The sequence below is a fragment of the Lathyrus oleraceus genome, chromosome 6, assembly GCF_024323335.1.
Source record: "Lathyrus oleraceus cultivar Zhongwan6 chromosome 6, CAAS_Psat_ZW6_1.0, whole genome shotgun sequence".
In the NCBI taxonomy this organism is placed as follows: domain Eukaryota; kingdom Viridiplantae; phylum Streptophyta; class Magnoliopsida; order Fabales; family Fabaceae; genus Lathyrus; species Lathyrus oleraceus.
Genome location: NC_066584.1, coordinates 390,375,511 through 390,395,381, shown reverse-complemented (window position 1 = coordinate 390,395,381; position 19,871 = coordinate 390,375,511). Strand labels below are relative to the sequence as shown.

Here is a 19,871-nt window from a genome sequence, read left to right as displayed (position 1 = left end):
GAACATAGAAAAAGGATAGAGACGCTACCAACACCGTTGTGGCCTCGAAACAAGCTAACGTCGAAACCACTCCAATCACAGATACACATGTTTTTGTTTCCCCACATCTTAAACTAGAACATTTTTACTTAAAACTCGACATGCACTACTTGATTTTCCTTTTTTGATATTCAGGCTGAAGACGAGAACCAAGTGATTCCTGTTGAGAACTCTTCCCCTGAAATTCAAACCAAGAAGAAAAAGCCAAAAACTACCGGTGGCTCTAAAAAGGTTGCGATTAGCCCAAAAGTGACTCCAACTTCTAAGGCAAAGAAGAAGAAGGAAACAACCTCGGGAAAAGGCAAAAAGGAGATCCTGATAACGAGAAAACTTTCTTCCACTGATCTAGAAAATGCTAACTCTAGCTCAGATGCAGATGCTACAAAAGTAAGTTTACTATTAATTATCACTTTTCTCTGCTTAACATTTTCCAAATACTAATATTTCAAGTATTTTCCAAGATAATCCTTCGACTAAACATGTGTAGAGTTTTAAGCATCCAATATCCCAAACCACTAGCTCTCTTTCGATCCAACCAACTCCACTTAAAGAAATTGTTGAAGAAGTTAATAAACCTCCAGAAGCAGAAACATATCTTCATAATTTGACTTTTTTTACATTTTTCTTTCTTTATCTACAAAATGATTTTGATTAATGGTGTGTAAAAACTAGATTAATACAATTTATAGTTTGGTTATTAAGTGTCTTGACATAAAAAATTAAAGTTGGTTAGTTGAATATAATATGTTGGTTGATATAGTTCATAATTTGGTTATCCAGTGTCGTTGATATCAAAAAATAAAGTCTTACATGATAAATCTACTATAATTAATGGTACATATAGAGTTGATTAGTATAATTTATAATTTAATTAATGAATTCTCAAACATAAAAAAAATCATAAATACTATAATAAAGTTGATTAATAGAATGTAAAGATTTCTTAATATATTTTACAATTTAATGTCTTATCATTAGTAATATTATGTATTTTAATGAATAGTAAAATAGTGAAAATGATAATTGAGTTATAAGTAAAATAAATGATTAACAAAAGATACATTTTTGTGGTTAATACAAAATTAAAATTAGTTAATAACACAATTGTAAATTTGTGTTAGAAAATAATTTTAAAATTTGATTTTTATAAATATTTTTTAATTTAAAAAAATATTTGAAAAAAAATAATATTTATATCATGGACGAGTGTAAGTATTAGTGGTTATTTTAGGACGACAAGTATGACAATTTGAATTTATCTAGTAGTCAAAGAGTGACTTTGACGAAAATCATGTGATCGGACCTATTTGATAGTAAAAGATTACACTCACGCTATGTTTGAATGTTATGAAACGAATGGAGCGGAATGAAGTTGTGCAGGGTGAAATGAAGCGGAATACAATAGAGCAAAACGAAGATATCATTTTATTAATGTGAATAATTCGATATATTTTTATCTAATGAAACAATCACATTCAATCATATCACCTTTTATATATATTTTATTTAAAAATAAATTAATATTTTAAATCAATTTCTATTAGAGGTACGGTAACCAACTACCTATTAGGAGTACCTAAGAATTTGCCTTTCATTAATTGAAAATTTTAGAATAAAATAAAATAAATTATTTATTTCGCCCAAATCAAAAGAGAAATAATATAATAATAAGTAATAAAATGAAATCAAACTCATACCCCTTTATTTTACTCTACTCAATTTAATTTTAAATAATTCAAATAATAAATATCATTTTATTTCTACCTTACTCTATATGATTTCATCAATCCAAATAAATCTTAGTTTTTCTAAATTCCTAAACTCTGTAAATTATGTTAATTGATTGATATGGCCAAAGTTGCCTTTTCTAACTAGTTAAACTAAAAGTGAAAAAGAGTAGTTTTCTTCTTTTGTATATAAAGAAAGTGTTTGTTTGACTTGACTCCAAAAATCATTTTTGAGACACAAATTCAACCCAATTCTCCCGCTAATCTCGCCTCTTCATACAACTTACACCAAACATTCCCTTTCCCCAAACCTCATTCATTCTCCAAACAATGATTCTAGTTCTACCCAATTTCTTCTTCTTCTTCTTCATCACTACCACCATCTCCACCTCAACCCCATCCTTTCCCAACAGTAACTAAACTAACCACTCTACTCTACTCATTCACTATATTTTCTTTTATTTCACATTAACCCTTCAACTTATATTATTTATATTGCAGGTTTGTCCTCTTACCACATTAACTGCGGCACTTCAACTAACTTAACTGATTCCTTCAACATAACATGGCTCTCCGACCGTTTCTTCACCGGTGGATCCACCTCCGACGTCTCCGAGCCACTCCGCTTTAAACTCCCCTCCGAAAAAACGCTCCGATTCTTCCCGTCTTCTTCCAACGGCAAAAAAAACTGTTATGCTTTTTCTTCTCTTCCCTCTGCACGTTACCTTCTCCGCACTTTCACCGTTTACAATAACTACGACGGTAAGTCACGTCCTCCGTCGTTCGATGTTGCCTTCTCCGGTACCATCATTTTCAACTGGCGTTCTCCCTGGCCTGAATCCACGGCTGGAGACGGTGCTTATTCTGATATATTCGTTTTCCTCAACACTTCTTTACCAGCTGATCTTTGCTTCTATGGCTTCGCTACCGATGCTCCGATTGTCTCTTCCGTCGAGCTATTTCCTGTTGATTCTGCTTCATATGATTCTCACTCCACCGGTGAAAATCTCATTCTTGTTAACTACGGTAGAATCTCATGCGGCTCCGACGATCCTTGGGGTCCTGGCTTCACCAACGACACTGACAAATTCGGCCGGTCATGGCAACCGGACAAACCATTCCTATCCGGACCGGATGAAACCGTTAGAGATGTGTCAACGGGGAGCACTGTACATGGTTCCGATAAAGAGCCTAACTATTTTCCGATGAAGCTTTACCAAACGGCTGTGACGTCGGAGGTGAGTTCGTTGGAGTACGAATTGAGTGTGGACGCGAAGATGGATTATATGGTGTGGCTGCACTTTGCTGAGATTGATACGAGTGTTAAAAGAGCTGGAGAAAGAGTGTTTGATGTGTTCATCAATGGAAAGAATGCGACCAGAGTTGATATATACAAAGAAGTAGGTAGTTTTGCCGCTTTTACTTGGCATCATGTTGTCAAAAACTTGAGCAGTAACCTTTTAGGGATTAAACTTGTTGCTGTTTCTGGTGCCCCTCTTATTAGTGCCATTGAGAATTATGCATTGGTTCCCAATGAACCTTCAACTCACCCTCTTCAAGGTCTCTCCTTTCCCCCTAATTATTTGTATTTTACTGACTAGGTTGAACTAACACTTCAGATTGATGGTGTATCTTGATGATGTATCTGGTGTTCGACACGTGTGAACATCCAACCTGCGTTAGTGTTAGTGTTAGTGTCGTATTCAGTGTTTGTGTGCTTAATAGCTTATGGGTGATTGTTTTGTAGTGAGTGCTATGAGGTCATTGAAAGAATCCCTTCGAATTCCAGGAAGAATGGGTTGGAATGGTGATCCTTGTGCTCCTACAACTTGGGATGCTTGGGAAGGTGTTACCTGCCGTATCAGTGATGATAAAACTGCTCTTCTCATTACTGAAATGTAATCCATTCTTTCCACTTGTCTGCTATTTTGTTCTTACTTATTATCAGCTCTCAACTTTCAACCCTTAAATTAAATCTATTAAGAATTCACATTTTATGTTCCAAGTATGTGCTGAATACATAATTTGTACTATTATGCAGGATGCTTTTTACCATATCTAAGCTTCTGCTTTCGGTTAATGGTAGAATAGGTTCAATTGGTAAATAAATGGATAGGTGATATCTTGTTTGAACATTTAACATTGCTTATATAGTTAAATTTATGAACAAAAAACAGAAAATATGACAAGGTTCAAGTTAGAAACGTTTTTTTCTTCAGACGATAGCTCATCTTCCTTATTTACTTTCCTCTCCCAGCAGAGCTTTGATATTATATTTGATCTTGTTATCATTTCAGAAATCTTGGCAGTCAAGGCTTAAAAGGGAGCATAAGTGATCAGATTAGTCATTTATCAGACTTAGTTAGCCTGTAAGTATAAGCAGCTGCCAAATTTCCTTGCGGCTTGGATGTTTTAAGTTTCACACAATTGTAAACAGTATTGATAGAATATTGAAATACAATAGCATCTCACTTGATATTGAGGAAAAAATGGAACACTCATGTGCAAGGATTTCAGTGTTTCATGCATCATGCTAAACCTTTGCTGAATTTAATTGTCCTTGATATCTATTAGAGTTCCTTATATAAAGTGCCACTCCTTAGTGCATACCATCTGGTTTCTGTTGTGTGCAGTATGTGCTTTCCTAGATTAACTTTTGGTCACGTTCATATTGGTTTCAGTTATAACTTGTCTTTGATTTTACAGGAACTTGAGTTCTAATTCCTTGGGAGGCGAAATACCATCAGAACTAGGTCAAAATTCCATGGTTAAAGTGTAAGATCCCATATTATCTGCTAGATACAGTTACTTGTAATCTTGTTTTTAGATGTTATCCAAAATGTGGATCAATTCCAGCACAATGCTGAGATCTGTGCAGGGACACTTGTTCTGTTGCTAATACCATAAGGAAAATTTAACAATGTTATTTATATGATATTCTTCTTAATTTTTCTTCGAAATATTTTCTGTAGGGATTTATCCAACAATCAGTTAATGGGCTCTATACCTGACAGTCTGGCATCTTCGAATTTGCTGCTTGTGTAAGCATTCATTGTATTGACTTAGGCAATTATCTTTTACTTACACACTTAGCAACGTTTTAAATAACGGCCGTGGTTGTGTTGTTGTATCTGCTAGGCTATTGAATGATAACCTATTGGAAGGACAAGTGCCGGTTCAACTTTTTTCTGTTGGTGTGCGGGGTGGAGCTATTGAGTAAGTCACTTCAATAGTAATATGCTAGTTTACTCTATCTGATTCTGCATGTTGGATAATGAGAAATAATCTCTTTCTCTATGTTCAATTTGATTTGTTTTCATTCAGTCTCTCTGGAAACAAAGGTTTGTGCGGCGTACCATCTCTACCACCATGTTGGAAGTATGGCCGATTATCGACTGGGGCTAAAATTGCGATAGTCTTGTCATGTATTTTCGTTTTCTGCATGCTCCTGCTGCTGGTATATATCTACTGCATAAAGAAAAGGAACGATTATGACTTTAATCTACCATATGATATAATGGGTGAGTACAATGAATGAAAAATTGTTGGTTTTTTGTTAAATGTTATAGTTTCGGAATAAAAAGTTGTAGGTTGGACCTAGGATATGTGAATCACGTGGCTTCTTTTGCAGCTCTAGCCGCCAAGAGAAGCAAATATCAGAGGCAGAAATCATTGGCGCTTCTTGAGCTGGAGAATCGATACGCCAAGGGATTTCCTTCACCTTTTACTCCTCAATAGCATGTTTTAATGTGGATAAAAGACCGGTTTCACAATTTTCAAATAAAATATACATAGTTACTTCATAAAGAATATAGTTCAATGCAAACTTTCGACAACCCTGCTCAACCTTGACGCTGCGCGATACATGCTGTTTTATGTCTTACATCTATTAGAGACATGCCCTGGTAAATGGTTGTCATATACTAATATAACCAGCCTTCTGTACCTTTGGATGAATGCCTGTAGGAACTAGGAAAACTCATCAATGTATACCATTTCAGCTGTCTGTATTTTTCATGTAATCATAATCAGTGAGAGATTATTTTGTAGAATGTACTGTTGAAGCTTTTCTATTCATTTATACCGCCAATTAAAGCATGATAAATAAAACTTTCTATACTTGATCTGTTCACTAAACCTGAAAGTACTAGTGAGAAAAGGTCCATCATTTTTTGGGTAACTCTCCTCTCATCAGTTCAATAAACCCGAAAGTACGAGTGAGAACACTTTTTGTTATTATGGGAAATGAGAGCACTAAATCCTAAGAGTTTAGTTCTCATTGACTAAAACTAGTGACTTGGATTTGTTTTTAACTAAAATGAACCATTTGAATAAGCTACACTTAAACTTTTCCCTCTCTTTCCAACTCCATCCTTCAAGTCAATTGAGGAGATTGCCATTTACTTCAAAACAATAATTGATCTTGGAAGTTTATTCCCCTAATGTCTCTGGTAGATCGTCGCCTCTGCTGAACTTTATTCAGGCAAGTTAAATTCTGTTACAAGTTAGTTTACAGAATTTGAAAAACTAGTTAAGTTAATGTTTGGTTTTTCTAGCTTATTGAAGTGGGGCATAGCTGTGATAAATAACAAGTACGGCATTTTTCACACTTTTGATCACATTGTTAATGCATTAAACACTAACAAGTATGAAATGTTACAGATGAAGGATAATGAAGCTCTAGCAGATTAATTTTTAAGAATGTGGATATCTAAACTTAAATCAATGTGGATATCTAAACTTAGAAAAATGTTGAATAGGCCTTATCTGCTCAATTCAAGAAAGAATCTTTTGAAGAAATGGAAGAAGGGATAGACAAACCTTACAAAAAAAATCCTAAATTGATGACAAGCCTCAGTCTTCAAAAGGGAGGGGGTTGTTGTGTCTATCAAGAATCATGGAAATGGAAGAAGGAAGGGATATGATAAGAAGAAAATACAATATTTCAAGTCTGAAAAATAAGGACACTATGCACCTTGGCTGTTGGTTTGACAAGGGAAACCAAGATGAAGAAGAAAAATTCGCACAAGACTCAAATTATGATCTTATTCTATTAATGGTAACAACAATCAGTCATGAGAGATGCAATTTAGAAGGTTGATTCTTAGTGAAGGGAAATCACGATTAAAAAATATACATTGGAAAAAAAAATAGTTCAAAGCAAACATTCGGCAACCCTGCTCAACCTTGACGCAACACAATACTGCTTCAACAATTATTTTTCATGAAGTATCTATTAGAGATATGCCCTGGGTAAATGGTTCTCATTAGCTAATATCATCAGCCTTCTGTACCTTTGAATGAATGCCTCTAGGGACTAGGAAAACTCATCAATTTATACCATTTCAGCTGCAAGTTCAGTGTCTGTATTTTTCATGTAATTCTAATCAGTGAGTTTTTTTTAGAATGCACTGTTGGAGAGATTCCAAGTCACAAATTGCTCAACAAAGCAAGGACATGGCATTGACCAATGATGGTAATCAACCACATGGTATTTATGAAGGTATGGTCTGAACCAAAGATACTACCAGATTTTATGACTCTACAAGGTAGGAAATGATATTGTCAGGGTCTAAACTGAAGGAGAAGAGCGATCCAAAACGCAGCGGAATTTAAAATTTCTCCTTTAGTGATCCTTAACAATGTGCATGATCAGTGATAGAATCGTTACCTCTTGTGGCGATTGTAACCTTTGATGCAGATCTACGGAGCGATCACGAACGTTGAACGATGACAATGCCTCTACTCAGTCCACACGAACGGATTCCTTCAATCTCAGTGCTAACTGCTACGAATGAAGACTTTGAGTGAGAGAGAGAAACGAAATTGCAACTGTTCAAATGCTTCTACACAAGGGTTCTATTTATAGAACCACTTGTGTGGGCCGCAAGCTAAAAGGCCCACTCAAATGTATGTGGTCCATATCTTATAATATGCCAAAATCACTTAAGCGCGTGGTACTTTACCATATTTCGTATTCTACTTAAGTGCATCGTACCTTACGATGTTCTACAATTCACTTAAGTGCACCGTATATTACAGTATTCCTTAGTTACTCTATCTCTCATCAATCCGTCCTTTTGTGTGTGACCCTGTAGGTTTTCGCGGCATTGTCAATTATATTAAATCACGTTTTTAACATAATAAACAATGAGCGGTATCTAACAATACATCGCTGCTACCCAAAACACGAAAATGTCATGTGATCTGACAAATCCTTTTGTAATAATACTTATGTGTACAATTACCCTTTTGCCCTTATGTTTATATTGAACACAAGGCATAGATCGTGTCATCCTTGTCCAGTTCAATATTGGGCCCATAGACATTTATCCTGTTACGCAGGATGAGCAAATTCCATCTAGGTCACTCATGTCCCTTAGCATGCTTCGTGGAGTACCCATCAACTGTCTTTATGGTCATCCAGTTACGGAAAATGTTTGATCAGCAATAAGGCACTCGACTCTACATCTAGGGTCCATAGTGATTTCAGGTCGAAGGGTGGTATACACCATTATCACCATGAGAATAACTTATGACACTTTGCATAACATTCTATATAGTATTCTCATAGCGGGTCAATCCAGTATAAATATTACTCTTAATATTCATACCTATGTTTAAGACTTGATAACTCTTTATCCATGATCCATGAGATGTGATCATCAGTCTATATATATAATAGTCTTAATGCTTTAATGTTATCCCACTTCACAATAAAGCTCGACTATGGATACTTTAAGAATAGTGTCCTTATGTTTAATGTGATCTCATGATTAAGTCACACTTGATACATTAAACGGACTATCTATTCTAGGGACTTTATTAGACAAACATAATAAAGAAAAGCCTTTTATTATTAATAAATAATTCGATACAAGTACCAAAAGTATTGGCCTCTAGGGCTTACACCAACAATATCCCACTAGCACTAGAGCCAATCAGGCATACCCCTAATGCCCATAGATCTAGTATGGCCATCATGCTTCTGCTGCGCAAGAGACTTTGTCAGTGGGTCAGCAATATTGTCAAGTGTAGGTACTCTGCATATTTTCATATCTCCTATATCTATTATCTCTCGAATGAGGTGATAACGCTTAAGTATATGTTTGGATCGTTGGTGAGATCTAGGTTCCTTAGCTAGTGCGATAGCACCATTGTTATCACAATAGAGACCAATGGGATCCACAATGCTAGGAACTATGCCAAGTTCACTGATGAACTTTTTGATCCAAACAACTTCCTTTGTTGCACTTGAGGCAGCAATATACTCGGCCTCGGTTGTAGAATCAACAACTGTATCTTGCTTTGAACTTTTCCAGCTCACAGCGCCACCGTTTAAGCAAAACACATAACCAGATTGCGATCTAAAGTCATCCTTATCTGTCTGGAAGCTAGCATCGATGTATCCAATTACAGTCAGCTCTTCCTGACCTCCATATATCAAGAATGAGTCCTTAGTCCTTCTCAAATACTTAAGGACTCAATGAGCATCACCAGGATCAGATTGGTAACTACTCGTTGCACTTAAAGCATACGAGACATCTGGTCAAGTACATAACATGGCATACATGATAGATCCTATTGCAGATGCATATGTAATCTTATTCATGTGATCCCTTTCTTCCTTTGTTGAAGGGGATTGTGTTTTTGATAGACACAAACCATGTTGCATAGGTATGAATCCTTTCTTGGAACCATGCATATTAAAGCGTCTCAGCACTTTGTCTATGTACGTACTCTGACTTAGGCCAAGTAGTTTTTGTGATCTATCTCTATAGATTCTGATTCCTAATATATAGGCTGCTTCACCTAGGTCCTTCATAGAAAAGCATTTCCCCAACCAAGACTTTACTTGTTGCAGGGTAGGGACATCGTTTCCAATGAGTAATATGTCATCTACATATAATACCAGGAAAACGATCATGCTCCCACTAACCTTCTTGTAGACACAAGACTCATCTTCGTTCTTGATGAATCCATATTGTTTTACTGTTTCATCAAAACGAAGATTCCAGCTTCTGGAAGCTTGCTTCAATCCATAGATTGATCTTTGTAACTTACATATCTTTTGGGTTTCTTCTGGTATGTCAAATCCTTCAGGCTGTGTCATGTACACATCCTCAAGAAGATTCCCATTAAGGAAAGCAGTTTTGACATCCATCTGCCATATTTCATAATCATGATATGCAGCGATAACAAGTAAAATTCGAACAGATTTAAGCATTGCAACTGGTGAAAAGGTTTCATCATAGTCAAACCCATGAATTTGTTTATATCCTTTTGCAACCAGTCTTGCCTTATAGGTATGTACCTTACCATCCATGTCAGTCTTCTTTTTGAAGACCCACTTGCATCCTATAGGGTTAACTCCTACAGGAGGCTCTACCAAGGTCCAAACTTGGTTTGTGTACATGGAATCCATTTCAGATTTCATGGCTTCTAGCCACTTCTCAGACTCGGGACCAGTTATGGCCTCTTGGTAGATCACAGGCTCATCTTGATCCATGAGTAATACATCACCTTGATCAGTTATGAGATATCCATATCTCTCAGGTAGGTGACGCATCCTGCTTGACCTACGCTGGTCTTGTTCTACTTGAGCAGGTTGCTCTTCCACAACTACTTGTGTTTCCTGCTCTAATTCCTCCATAGGTGTATCAATGCTTTGTGATTCTTGAATTTCTTCAAGCTCTACTTTCCTCCCACTGATTCCTTTGGAAATAAAATCCTTTTCTAGGAAAACTTCAGTTCGAGCAACAAACACTTTGCCCTCAGAAGGATTGTAGAACTAATACCCTCTTGTTTCTTTAGGATACCCCACAAATAAGCATTTGTCAGATTTGGGCTCAAGCTTAGTTGAAATTTGTCGTTTCACATAAACTTCGCAACCCCAAATCTTCATGTAAGACATATGTGGTTTCTTACCACTCCATATCTCATATGGTATCTTCTCAACCTTTTTGGATGGAACACGGATAAGTGTGTAAGCTGCTGTCAATAGTGCATGTCCCCAAAAGGAGTTTGGAAGATCGGTGTGACTCATCATGGATCGGACCATGTCTAACAGGGTTCGATTTCTTCTCTCAGATACACCATTCCATTGGGGTGTTCCAGGAGGAGTAATTTGGGATAGGATCCCACACTCTTTCAGATGGTTATCAAACTATAGGCTTAAATACTCACCATCTCGATCTGATCGAAGAGTTTTAATATTCTTACCTAGTTGGTTTTGTACCTCATTCTTGAATTCCTTGAACTTTTCAAAGGACTCTGATTTGTGTTTCATTAAATACACATAACCATATCTACTGAAATCATCAGTAAATGTGATGAAGTACTGAAAACCTCCTCTGGCTGGTATGTTCAGTGGTCCACATACATCAGTATGTATGAGGGCCAAAAGATCATTAGCTCTTTCACCTTTTCCTGTGAATGGAGACTTTGTCATCTTTCCAATTAAACAAGATCTGCATGTCTCATATGATTTATAATCAAAAGAGCCCAAGAGTCCATCTTTATGGAATTTGGAAATGTGTTTCTCATTTATGTGGCCTAATCGACAATGTCAAAGGTAAGTTAGATTTAACTCATTAGGTTTCATCCTTTTAGTATTAAATTTATAAATAGGCATTTCAAGATCAAGGACATATAGTCCATTATTCATTTGTGCAGTAGCATAGAATATATCATTCAAATAAATTGAGCAACAATTATTCTTTATTATAAATGAAAAACCAAACTTGTCCAAACAAGAAACGAAAATAATATTCCTACTAATTGCAGGTACATAATAACAGTTCTCTAACTGAATTATTAAACCACTAGGTAAAGTCAATACATAAGTTCCTACGGCTAAAGTAGCAACCTTTGCTCCATTGCCAACTCGTAGGTCAACTTCACCTTTTGCCAAATCTCTACTCCTTTTTAGCCCCTACGCATTGGTATAAATGTGAGAACCGCATCCAGTATCTAATACCCATGACGCAGAAGTAGATAAATTAATTTCAATAGCAAAAATACCTGAAGTTGAAGTCTCTACTCCATTCTTCTTATCTTCTAGGTACTTTGGGCAGTTTCTCTTCCAGTGTCCGGTCTTACCGCAATGGAAGTAGGTGCCTTCCTTTGCTATGCCTCCACTAGGCTTCAAATCAGCAACATCGAGTTTGGATTTGGCAACTTCCTTGCCTTTCCCTTTATCACCCTACTTGGTGGGTCTTTTGTTCTGTCTCTTTCCATTTCCGATCATCAGAATGGACTTCCCTTTTGACTTCAGATTCTGCTCAGCAGTTCTTAACATGGCTAACAGTTCAGGAAGAGATTTGTCCATATCATTCATATTGAAATTTAGGACAAATTGACTGAATCTATCTGGCAACGATTGCAAGATCAAATCAGTCGCAAGTTCCTTTCCGAGGGGAAAACCCAACCTCTCAAGGTTTTCCACATACCCAATCATCTTGAGCACATGGGGCCCTACAGGGGCTCCCTCAGCTAACTTGCCTTGAAAAAGGGCTTTTAAAACTTCAAACCTTTCATGCCTTGCTTGCTCTTGATAGAGCATCTTCAGGTGTTCGATCATATCGAACGTTGTCATGTTCTCATGTTGCTTTTGCAACTCTAAGTTCATGGTAGCTAGCATGAGACAAGCAGTTTCATTGGCATCATCGACATGCTTCTTATAAGCATCTCTTTCCGCCTTAGGTGCAGAACTAGGAGGTTCCTCTTTAGGAACAGGTTTCTCCAAGACATACAACTTTTATCAGGTTTGAGGACAATCCTTAGATTTTGGTGTCAATCCAGAAAATTTGTCCCAGACAATTTTTCCTTGTCAAGGATTGATCGTAAAATATTGTTAGAGGTGTTTGTTGTCATGGTAATGTACATGAAAATAATGAAAATATAAGTATCAATAACATATTTAATTAGGCCTTTAATTAAATATGCTCCCACTATTTTACTCAAAACAAATGACCCTCACCATTTGATTCGGAAAATCCCATTGGAAGATGTTCTAGTGGGTCGAGATCCACATTTCACTTTGTTTTAAGTCCGTGTAGGCGGATTACACAAAACTAGGTTATTTAGGTAGGAACTCCTTCCAATTGTATCTAATACAACTCTCAAATATCTTAGTTGGTTGAATAACTCCTTATTCCAATCCATCACATGGATCATTTCCAACTCTTGCTTCTAAACATATATAATCTTATTATAATTTGTTTAGTTAAGTTTGACCTATTGTTTTAGCAATTGGATATTTCAATTATCCCATCGCACCTTAATAATATAGAACATGCACCTCGCGTAGACGAAACCTACATTATTCGATACTAGTCTTGATAAGTGCTAAAACTTGGAAAGCATAAACTTAATATTTAATTTGAGGGAACTTGCAATTATTCTGATCTCACCGGCTTATTTATCATATAAATCGTCTCTCACATGCATCAACATACATTCACATGCATCAACATACATAATAAAACAGTTATGGCCCCTAGCACAATTGTTCTCCCAAGCCAATGAGAGAACCTAAGCTAACCTAATAACGATCTAAGCTTCTCCAAGCAAGATCTTCAAGGTTGTCCTCCTTTGATATTGAATTCTTCTCTTTCTTCATAACATTACATTACATAAAAGAAACTCGTTTTACATACGAGGGAGTGAGATGAGAAAAGAAGTTACATTAAGAGATTAAAAGAGAGGCACGACACGCATGTCGTATTTTAAAAACCCAAAATAAAATAAAGAAAAACTAAGACCATAACTGATCACCACAAGACAATAATAATAAACACATTATTATAATTAATTTTAATTCTTTTTAATTAATTAAAACCAAATTAAATTTCGGTGACCGATCACACTACGCAGAGTTAGCCGGGGGTCCGCTGCCCGGTCAGCGAGACGGGGGTTCCGCTGACCGATCACGGATGGGGGTCAAGGGGGCAGCGCCCCTGGCCGAAATTTTTAATGAACAATTCATTTGAAATCGACGTCGTTTTTTGCATCAACACTTGATACTTTAAAGCACAACTCTTGCGCAGTCACAACCCTAATCGCATAACTCTTTGACAACACAATCCTTGTGCCGTCATTAACCCTAATGCACCAATTTCAGACCGTCAAACACACCTCAATTGTTGATTCAGTATGATTGATCAACACGTCATTGCTTTACCATACTAATGTCGAATCAAGAAGCAAACGACCATTGATCGCTCAAAGGAAAACAACCATTAAGTGTTTGAATGAACGAAACAGAAATAGTATATCATATATGTCGTATTTTTCATCAGGATTACTTATATCATATATATAACTTGATCGATCTCAATTGCTTAACCTATGGACGATCGATGTATCGCTGCTTCACAATACTAATGTCGGATTCCGAAACATAGTCAACATCATTCATCCAAATCGTATACACATGATGCCAAATTTAATTACTCGTTTATTCTTTGATTCATTCTGTCTTTTAATCATATTAATACAGAAAATTCAGAAAATAAACAGCTATCAGATGCATGGTTTCGTAAGTGGCTCTGATACCACTGAAGGAGAAGAACGATCCAAAATGCAGCGGAATTTAAAATTTCTCCTTTAGTGATCCTTACGAATGGGCATGATAAGTGATAGAATCGTTACCTCTTGTGGAGATTGTAACCTTGATGCAAATCTACAGAGCCATCACGAACGTTGAAAGATGACAACGCCTCTACTCAGTCCACACGAACGGATTCCTTCAATCTCAGTGCTAGCTGCTACGAATGAAGGCTTTGAGTGAGAGAGAGAGAAATGAAATTACAACTATTCAAATGCTTCTACACAAGGGTTCTATTTATAGAACCACTTGTGTGGGCTACAAGCTAAAAAGCCCACTCAAGTGTATGTGGCCGATATCTTATAATATGCCAAAATCACTTAAGCGCGTGATACCTTACCATATTTCATATTCTACTTAAGTACACCGTACCTTACGATGTTCTACAATTCACTTAAGTGCACCGTACATTACGATATTCCTTAGTTACTCTATCTCTCATCAATCGGTCCTTTTGTGTGTGACCCTGTAGGTTTTCGCGACATTGACAATTATATTAAATCACGTTTTTAACATAATAAACAATGAGCGGTATCTAGCAACACATCACTGCTACCCAAGACACAAAAATGTCATGTGATTTTACAAATCCTTTTGTGATAATACTTATGTGTAAAATTACTCTTTTGCCCTTATGTCTATATTGAACACAAGGCATAGACCGTGTCATCCTTGTCCAGTTCAATATTGGGCCCATAGACATTTATCCTGTTATGCAGGATGGGCAAATTCCATCTAGGTCACTCATGTCCCTTAGCATGCTTCGTGGAGTACCCATCAACTGTCTTTATGGTCATCTAGTTACGGACAATGTTTGATCAGCAATAAGGCACTCGACTCTATATCTAGGGTCCATAGTGGTTTCAGGTCGAAGGGTGGTATACACCATTATCACCATGAGAATAACTTATGACACTTTGCATAACATTCTATATAGTATTCTCATAGCGGGTCAATCCAGTATAAATATTACTCTTAATATTCATACCTATGTTTAAGACTTGATAACTCTTTATCCATGATCCATAAGATGTGATCATCAGTCTATATACATAATAGTCTTAATGCTTTAATGTTATCCCACTTCACAATAAAGCTCGACTATGGATACTTTAAGAATAGTGTCCTTATGTTTAATGTGATCTCATGATTAAGTCACACTTGATACATTAAACGGACTATTTATTCTAGGGACTTTATTATACAAACATAATAAAGAAAAGGCCTTTTATTATTAATAAATAATTCGATACAAGTACCAAAAGTATTGACCTCTAGGACTTACACCAACATAAACTCCATAGGGAAGGATAGATGAATGCCATTGTTTGAACTAAATACAAGGGCAAGGAATAAATTTCCAAAGTCTGTAACTCAATAAGGGCAAATGAATATGATGTCAAAGTTTGAACTTCAAAAAAATATTAAAGGTTGCCAGAGTTTGCACTCCATAGGCAAGATGCAAAGTGTGCCATAGTCTGAACTATACAAGGCAAAGGAAATGATCTAAATGCCAGAGTCTGAACTCAATAATGGCAAAAGAGTATGATTCCAAAGTCTGAACTATAAGGCAATGAAAGAGGTAACCAGAGTCTGAACTCCATGGGATGGATGAATGAATGTCAAAGTCTAAACTGTAAGGCAGGATAATATGTCAAAGTCTATAACTGTATAGACTTTGGCACTTTTTATTCTTTGCCCAAAGATATTCTAGACAAGGATAAGAATTCTCCACTCTCACAATTCTTTGTTTCTTAAGGCTATTGGCACACAACTTGAATCAGAATTGACAAGTTGTTGATAAGAGATCCTGATGATTAATCTTGATGTAGAAGAAGACTTCACAATCACATAATTCGAATTATGCTAAATATTGTACCCCAAAATTTTCCCTCCATTTTTGCGTTTCATCTGGCTTATGACTTATGACTTAAGACTCACTCATATTTCATTCATGTGCATCAGTCATTCATGACTAACATTTACTAACAAGTATCATAGATTCAAAGGTTGTGGTCAATGAAAATCAGGGCTTTGGCCTGAAGATGATGGTATTGCTCACCATGTGGTCCAAAACCCTAATTGCTTGATTCTTTGGGACCTTAACTCCTGAGGTCTATGTCCTGACATTCATTTGTACATCCAACCCTAATTCTTGATGGAAATTTGTGTCTGACTTTCTGAATATCTGACTTGACTCCTAAACCCTAATTGTGGGCCTATGATTTGAGGTATATTTGAGGAGCTTGACACTTTGTTTGAAATCCTAATCAGGGATAGTTGGTGCTTGAGTACCATGTTTGGTTGACTCTTGGATTTGTAATTGTTCAAAACCCTAGGTTGGTTCAAAGCATGGTTACATTCACATTCCACTGCATATTGTCATTGATCTCATTTGATCTAAGTCACTTCATCCACTGTCATTGATTCATTTTGGGTCAAGCCCTGACATGATTGCTATGTTTCACATTCATTCATTCAAGGAATTGGTTTCGATTGGTTCATGGTTCCATTTGAACATGCATTTTTAATCAAAGGGGTTTATTTCATCACCTTTTTGTATCAGTTGACTTTTGGTCAATTGTTGGCTTTTTGGTCAACAAGTTGACCAAAGTCAACCTATCATGCTTTCTTCCTTCAATCACCATGATCGTGTTCTTAATGTCCACAAATCGTCTAAGTTCATTTGAATCCATGATCTATTTTAACAAGGTTATCTTCATGATTACATGTTCGTTTTATCAAACTTTGTTCATATTCATTTCGAATCATGTTAAAACCATCACCGTTTCAATAATGTGAACCATTCGAATTCACTTTTCAAATCCATTCAATTTCCAAATGTATTACATTCAATAACCATCCAGAAACCAAATCCTAAAACCATTAGAAATTCTCGTACAATACAATTCCAATTTTATCATTTATTCACAATTTTCGATTACGTACAAACCATTTTGTTTACTATAACATTCATATTACAAGCATAGTTTCATTCAATTTGAACACCAACAACAAAAACTATTCAAACCATGATTCGTCATATAGCATTTCAAATTCATTACATAAACTTTACATTACAAAAATATCAACTGTTATTGTTCTTTACAAATTCCATAACAATTTCACACGCGCATGTCCGTAAATTAAAATTCCAAATACATTACATAATAATCACCAAGTACCATCTTTTCAACACATATTTCTACAAGAAAATGAAGAAGCCGTAAAGTCCAGTGGTGGTGAAGGGATTATTGTCAGGGAGCATGATTCCCAAGGCTTTGGAATAACTTCAGATTCTAGTGGAGTATCAGACCCGAACCGTCCCATATCTGATCAAACTGGTTTACGTGGTTTGTTGGATAGATTACGAAATACTTTTGGATTTCCGACATCAGTTTCTCTAGGGTCTTTGCAGCCTCCTGTCATTCCTGATTCTTTGACAGCTTTGTCCCAGTATCTAAGTCACATGAGCCATGAATTTGATATAATTGTCAGAGAAGGGGAGAATAATGCCCAAGCAGCTGAGGCTCATAGTAATGGTGAAATGGGATCTGTTTCTTCACGTTTGGGTTCAACACCGGAAAGTTTTTTATCACTCGCATCCTTGGCAGAAGTCTTGCGTTCTACCAGTCGAATGATCACTGAACAAGCTGGGGAATGCATACTTCAACTGGCAAGACAACTGGAGAATCAAGCAGATGTAACTGATGCACAATTGAGATCAACCGCCCAATCTAGGGCTTTGGCGACTGGAGTATTGTTTTATAACCTGGGCACATTTTTACTTGAGCTTGGTCGAACAACCATGACATTGCGTATGGGTCAAACACCGTTTGAAGCTGTTGTTAATGGTGGACCCACAGTTTTTATATCACCTAGTGGTCCTAATCATATCATGGTTCAGCTTTGGTGTTGTCCCTGTAGAAGTTGCACGGTCTGACTCAAGTTTAGGTAGTGGACTTGGCTCAAATTTTTTTCCCAAGGCGTATTGATATACAGAGGCACTTCAACAACCACACCAAAGCCATTCATTTGATGTATCCTGACGGTAAGACCATAATATTACGTTCACTAAAACAACAACCCGCAACCAAGCACGAACACCGTTACGCATTTGATTCAGCCTGTAAAAAGCATAATTTTCAATTAACTTCACCAAAAGAGAATTGACAAGTCAATTTCGGGACAACAACCTATTGGAATCGACTTAACTTTGTTCATATTAACTTTGTTACGTGTTTCTGAACTAATCTATCAATTCCACAGTGATGTCTAACATAACCCACCAGATTCAATGTAAGTCCTAACAATTAGCATAAGTCCTAACAGTCCAGTGGTTACCTGCATAACAATAGCTGCGTGGCAGGTCCGGCAGCAGCATAATGCGGCTCGGCGATTGGTGTGAAACCAAAGTTCATACTCAAAATGATTCAGAACAGTTCAACTGTAACCTGCGGTGGTGTCGGAAGAATTTTAGTCAGGACATAGACCTCAGGAGTTAAGTTCCCAAGAGACTAGACTCAGGAGACTTGGTCAATACCAAATGCTAGACTCAAAAGACTTGGTCAATACCGAATGCTAGACTCAATACCGAATGCAAAGCGGATACTAGACTCAGGAGACTTGGTCAATACCGAATGCTGGGAGTCACGAAGGATCCGCGCCATTGCTTTGCACATGAGCCTTCACACGAACAGCTGTCAGGTATTAAGTGTATCCAACGAATGAAGCTCGCTCAAACGACCCTAAAACTCCAGCTGAGGTCCATGAACGGACTCATCATTTTCGTAGCAATGATAGGTAATTCATGTTGAGCAGTTTGTTCTAGCTGCAACAAGTCACGAACCAGAAGTCGGTTTTATTTCAAAAGGAAAAAACAAAACTAGTTAGCACATAAAATGGTTTGTAAATAACATTGCTTCACAAACTGAGGGCATAGTGAAGCTTACCACGTGTGTTTCTCAACAAAGCAGAGGTCTCTCTTCGAACCCGCGGGCGCGTGACACAAAAGCCTTTAAGCAAGTCTTTAGCTCCCATAAATTCACAAAAACAGGAAAAGGAAAAACGGGCATTGAAATATCAAAGAAGCTGCACAACAGAATTTAGTTAGAACCAATAACCATCTTCCAACTAAATCAACCTAACTGCCTAACCATTTTCACAACTGAATGAAAGCTAACCATAATAGAATTTTTAACCACATAATCGCATGGCATGTTCCCTTAGATTTTTTAACATAGAATTTTAATCAAGAACTTTGACTAACGGTAACATGCTCCCTTAGAGTAGATTGATCATTTCTAACCCTTAGAATAGAATTATCTAGATTTCCAATTGTTTCAAACCCTCCGATTTAAATTGATCAAAAACAATTTTGATTAATTAAATCCTTTGAAATTGTATAACCTCAAAGTCTAAGTTTAGTGACCAAAAGACCCTTGGTCACTTAATAAGACTTTTTCTTCTAATTTGTGGAGCTCGAAGCCTCAAGT

General features: G+C 36.6%; 2 protein-coding genes across 2 annotated transcripts; both read left to right on the top strand.

The window, feature by feature from the left end:
• Positions 1 to 2,003: 2,003 nt before the first annotated feature.
• On the top strand, positions 2,004 to 5,843 carry LOC127097059 (receptor-like protein 4). Its single transcript, XM_051035571.1, has 9 exons — positions 2,004 to 2,178; positions 2,268 to 3,326; positions 3,514 to 3,664; positions 4,064 to 4,135; positions 4,473 to 4,541; positions 4,739 to 4,807; positions 4,905 to 4,982; positions 5,091 to 5,287; positions 5,398 to 5,843. The coding sequence occupies exons 1-9, from the start codon at positions 2,097 to 2,099 to the stop codon at positions 5,502 to 5,504; spliced, it is 1,884 nt and encodes a 627-aa protein (XP_050891528.1). The 5' UTR covers positions 2,004 to 2,096; the 3' UTR covers positions 5,505 to 5,843.
• An 11,565-nt stretch (positions 5,844 to 17,408) lies between these two features.
• Positions 17,409 to 18,319, top strand: LOC127095801 (ubiquitin-like domain-containing protein CIP73). Its single transcript, XM_051034438.1, has 2 exons — positions 17,409 to 17,517; positions 17,589 to 18,319. Exons 1-2 carry the CDS (start codon positions 17,409 to 17,411, stop codon positions 18,317 to 18,319), a joined length of 840 nt encoding a protein of 279 aa, XP_050890395.1.
• The last annotated feature ends 1,552 nt before the right edge of the window (positions 18,320 to 19,871 follow it).

What these genes read in the sequence shown, in the direction of transcription:
- LOC127097059 (XM_051035571.1), top strand. Translation starts at nt 2,097, where the DNA reads ATGATTCTAGTTCTACCCAATTTCTTCTTCTTCTTCTTCATCACTACC. An exon ending in TTCAACTCACCCTCTTCAAG is followed by an intron (nt 3,327 to 3,513) that starts GTCTCTCCTTTC and finishes ATTGTTTTGTAG; the next exon opens with TGAGTGCTATGAGGTCATTG. An exon ending in TCTTCGAATTTGCTGCTTGT is followed by an intron (nt 4,808 to 4,904) that starts GTAAGCATTCAT and finishes TGTATCTGCTAG; the next exon opens with GCTATTGAATGATAACCTAT.
- LOC127095801 (XM_051034438.1), top strand. Translation starts at nt 17,409, where the DNA reads ATGATTCGTCATATAGCATTTCAAATTCATTACATAAACTTTACATTA. An exon ending in AATTTCACACGCGCATGTCC is followed by an intron (nt 17,518 to 17,588) that starts GTAAATTAAAAT and finishes TATTTCTACAAG; the next exon opens with AAAATGAAGAAGCCGTAAAG.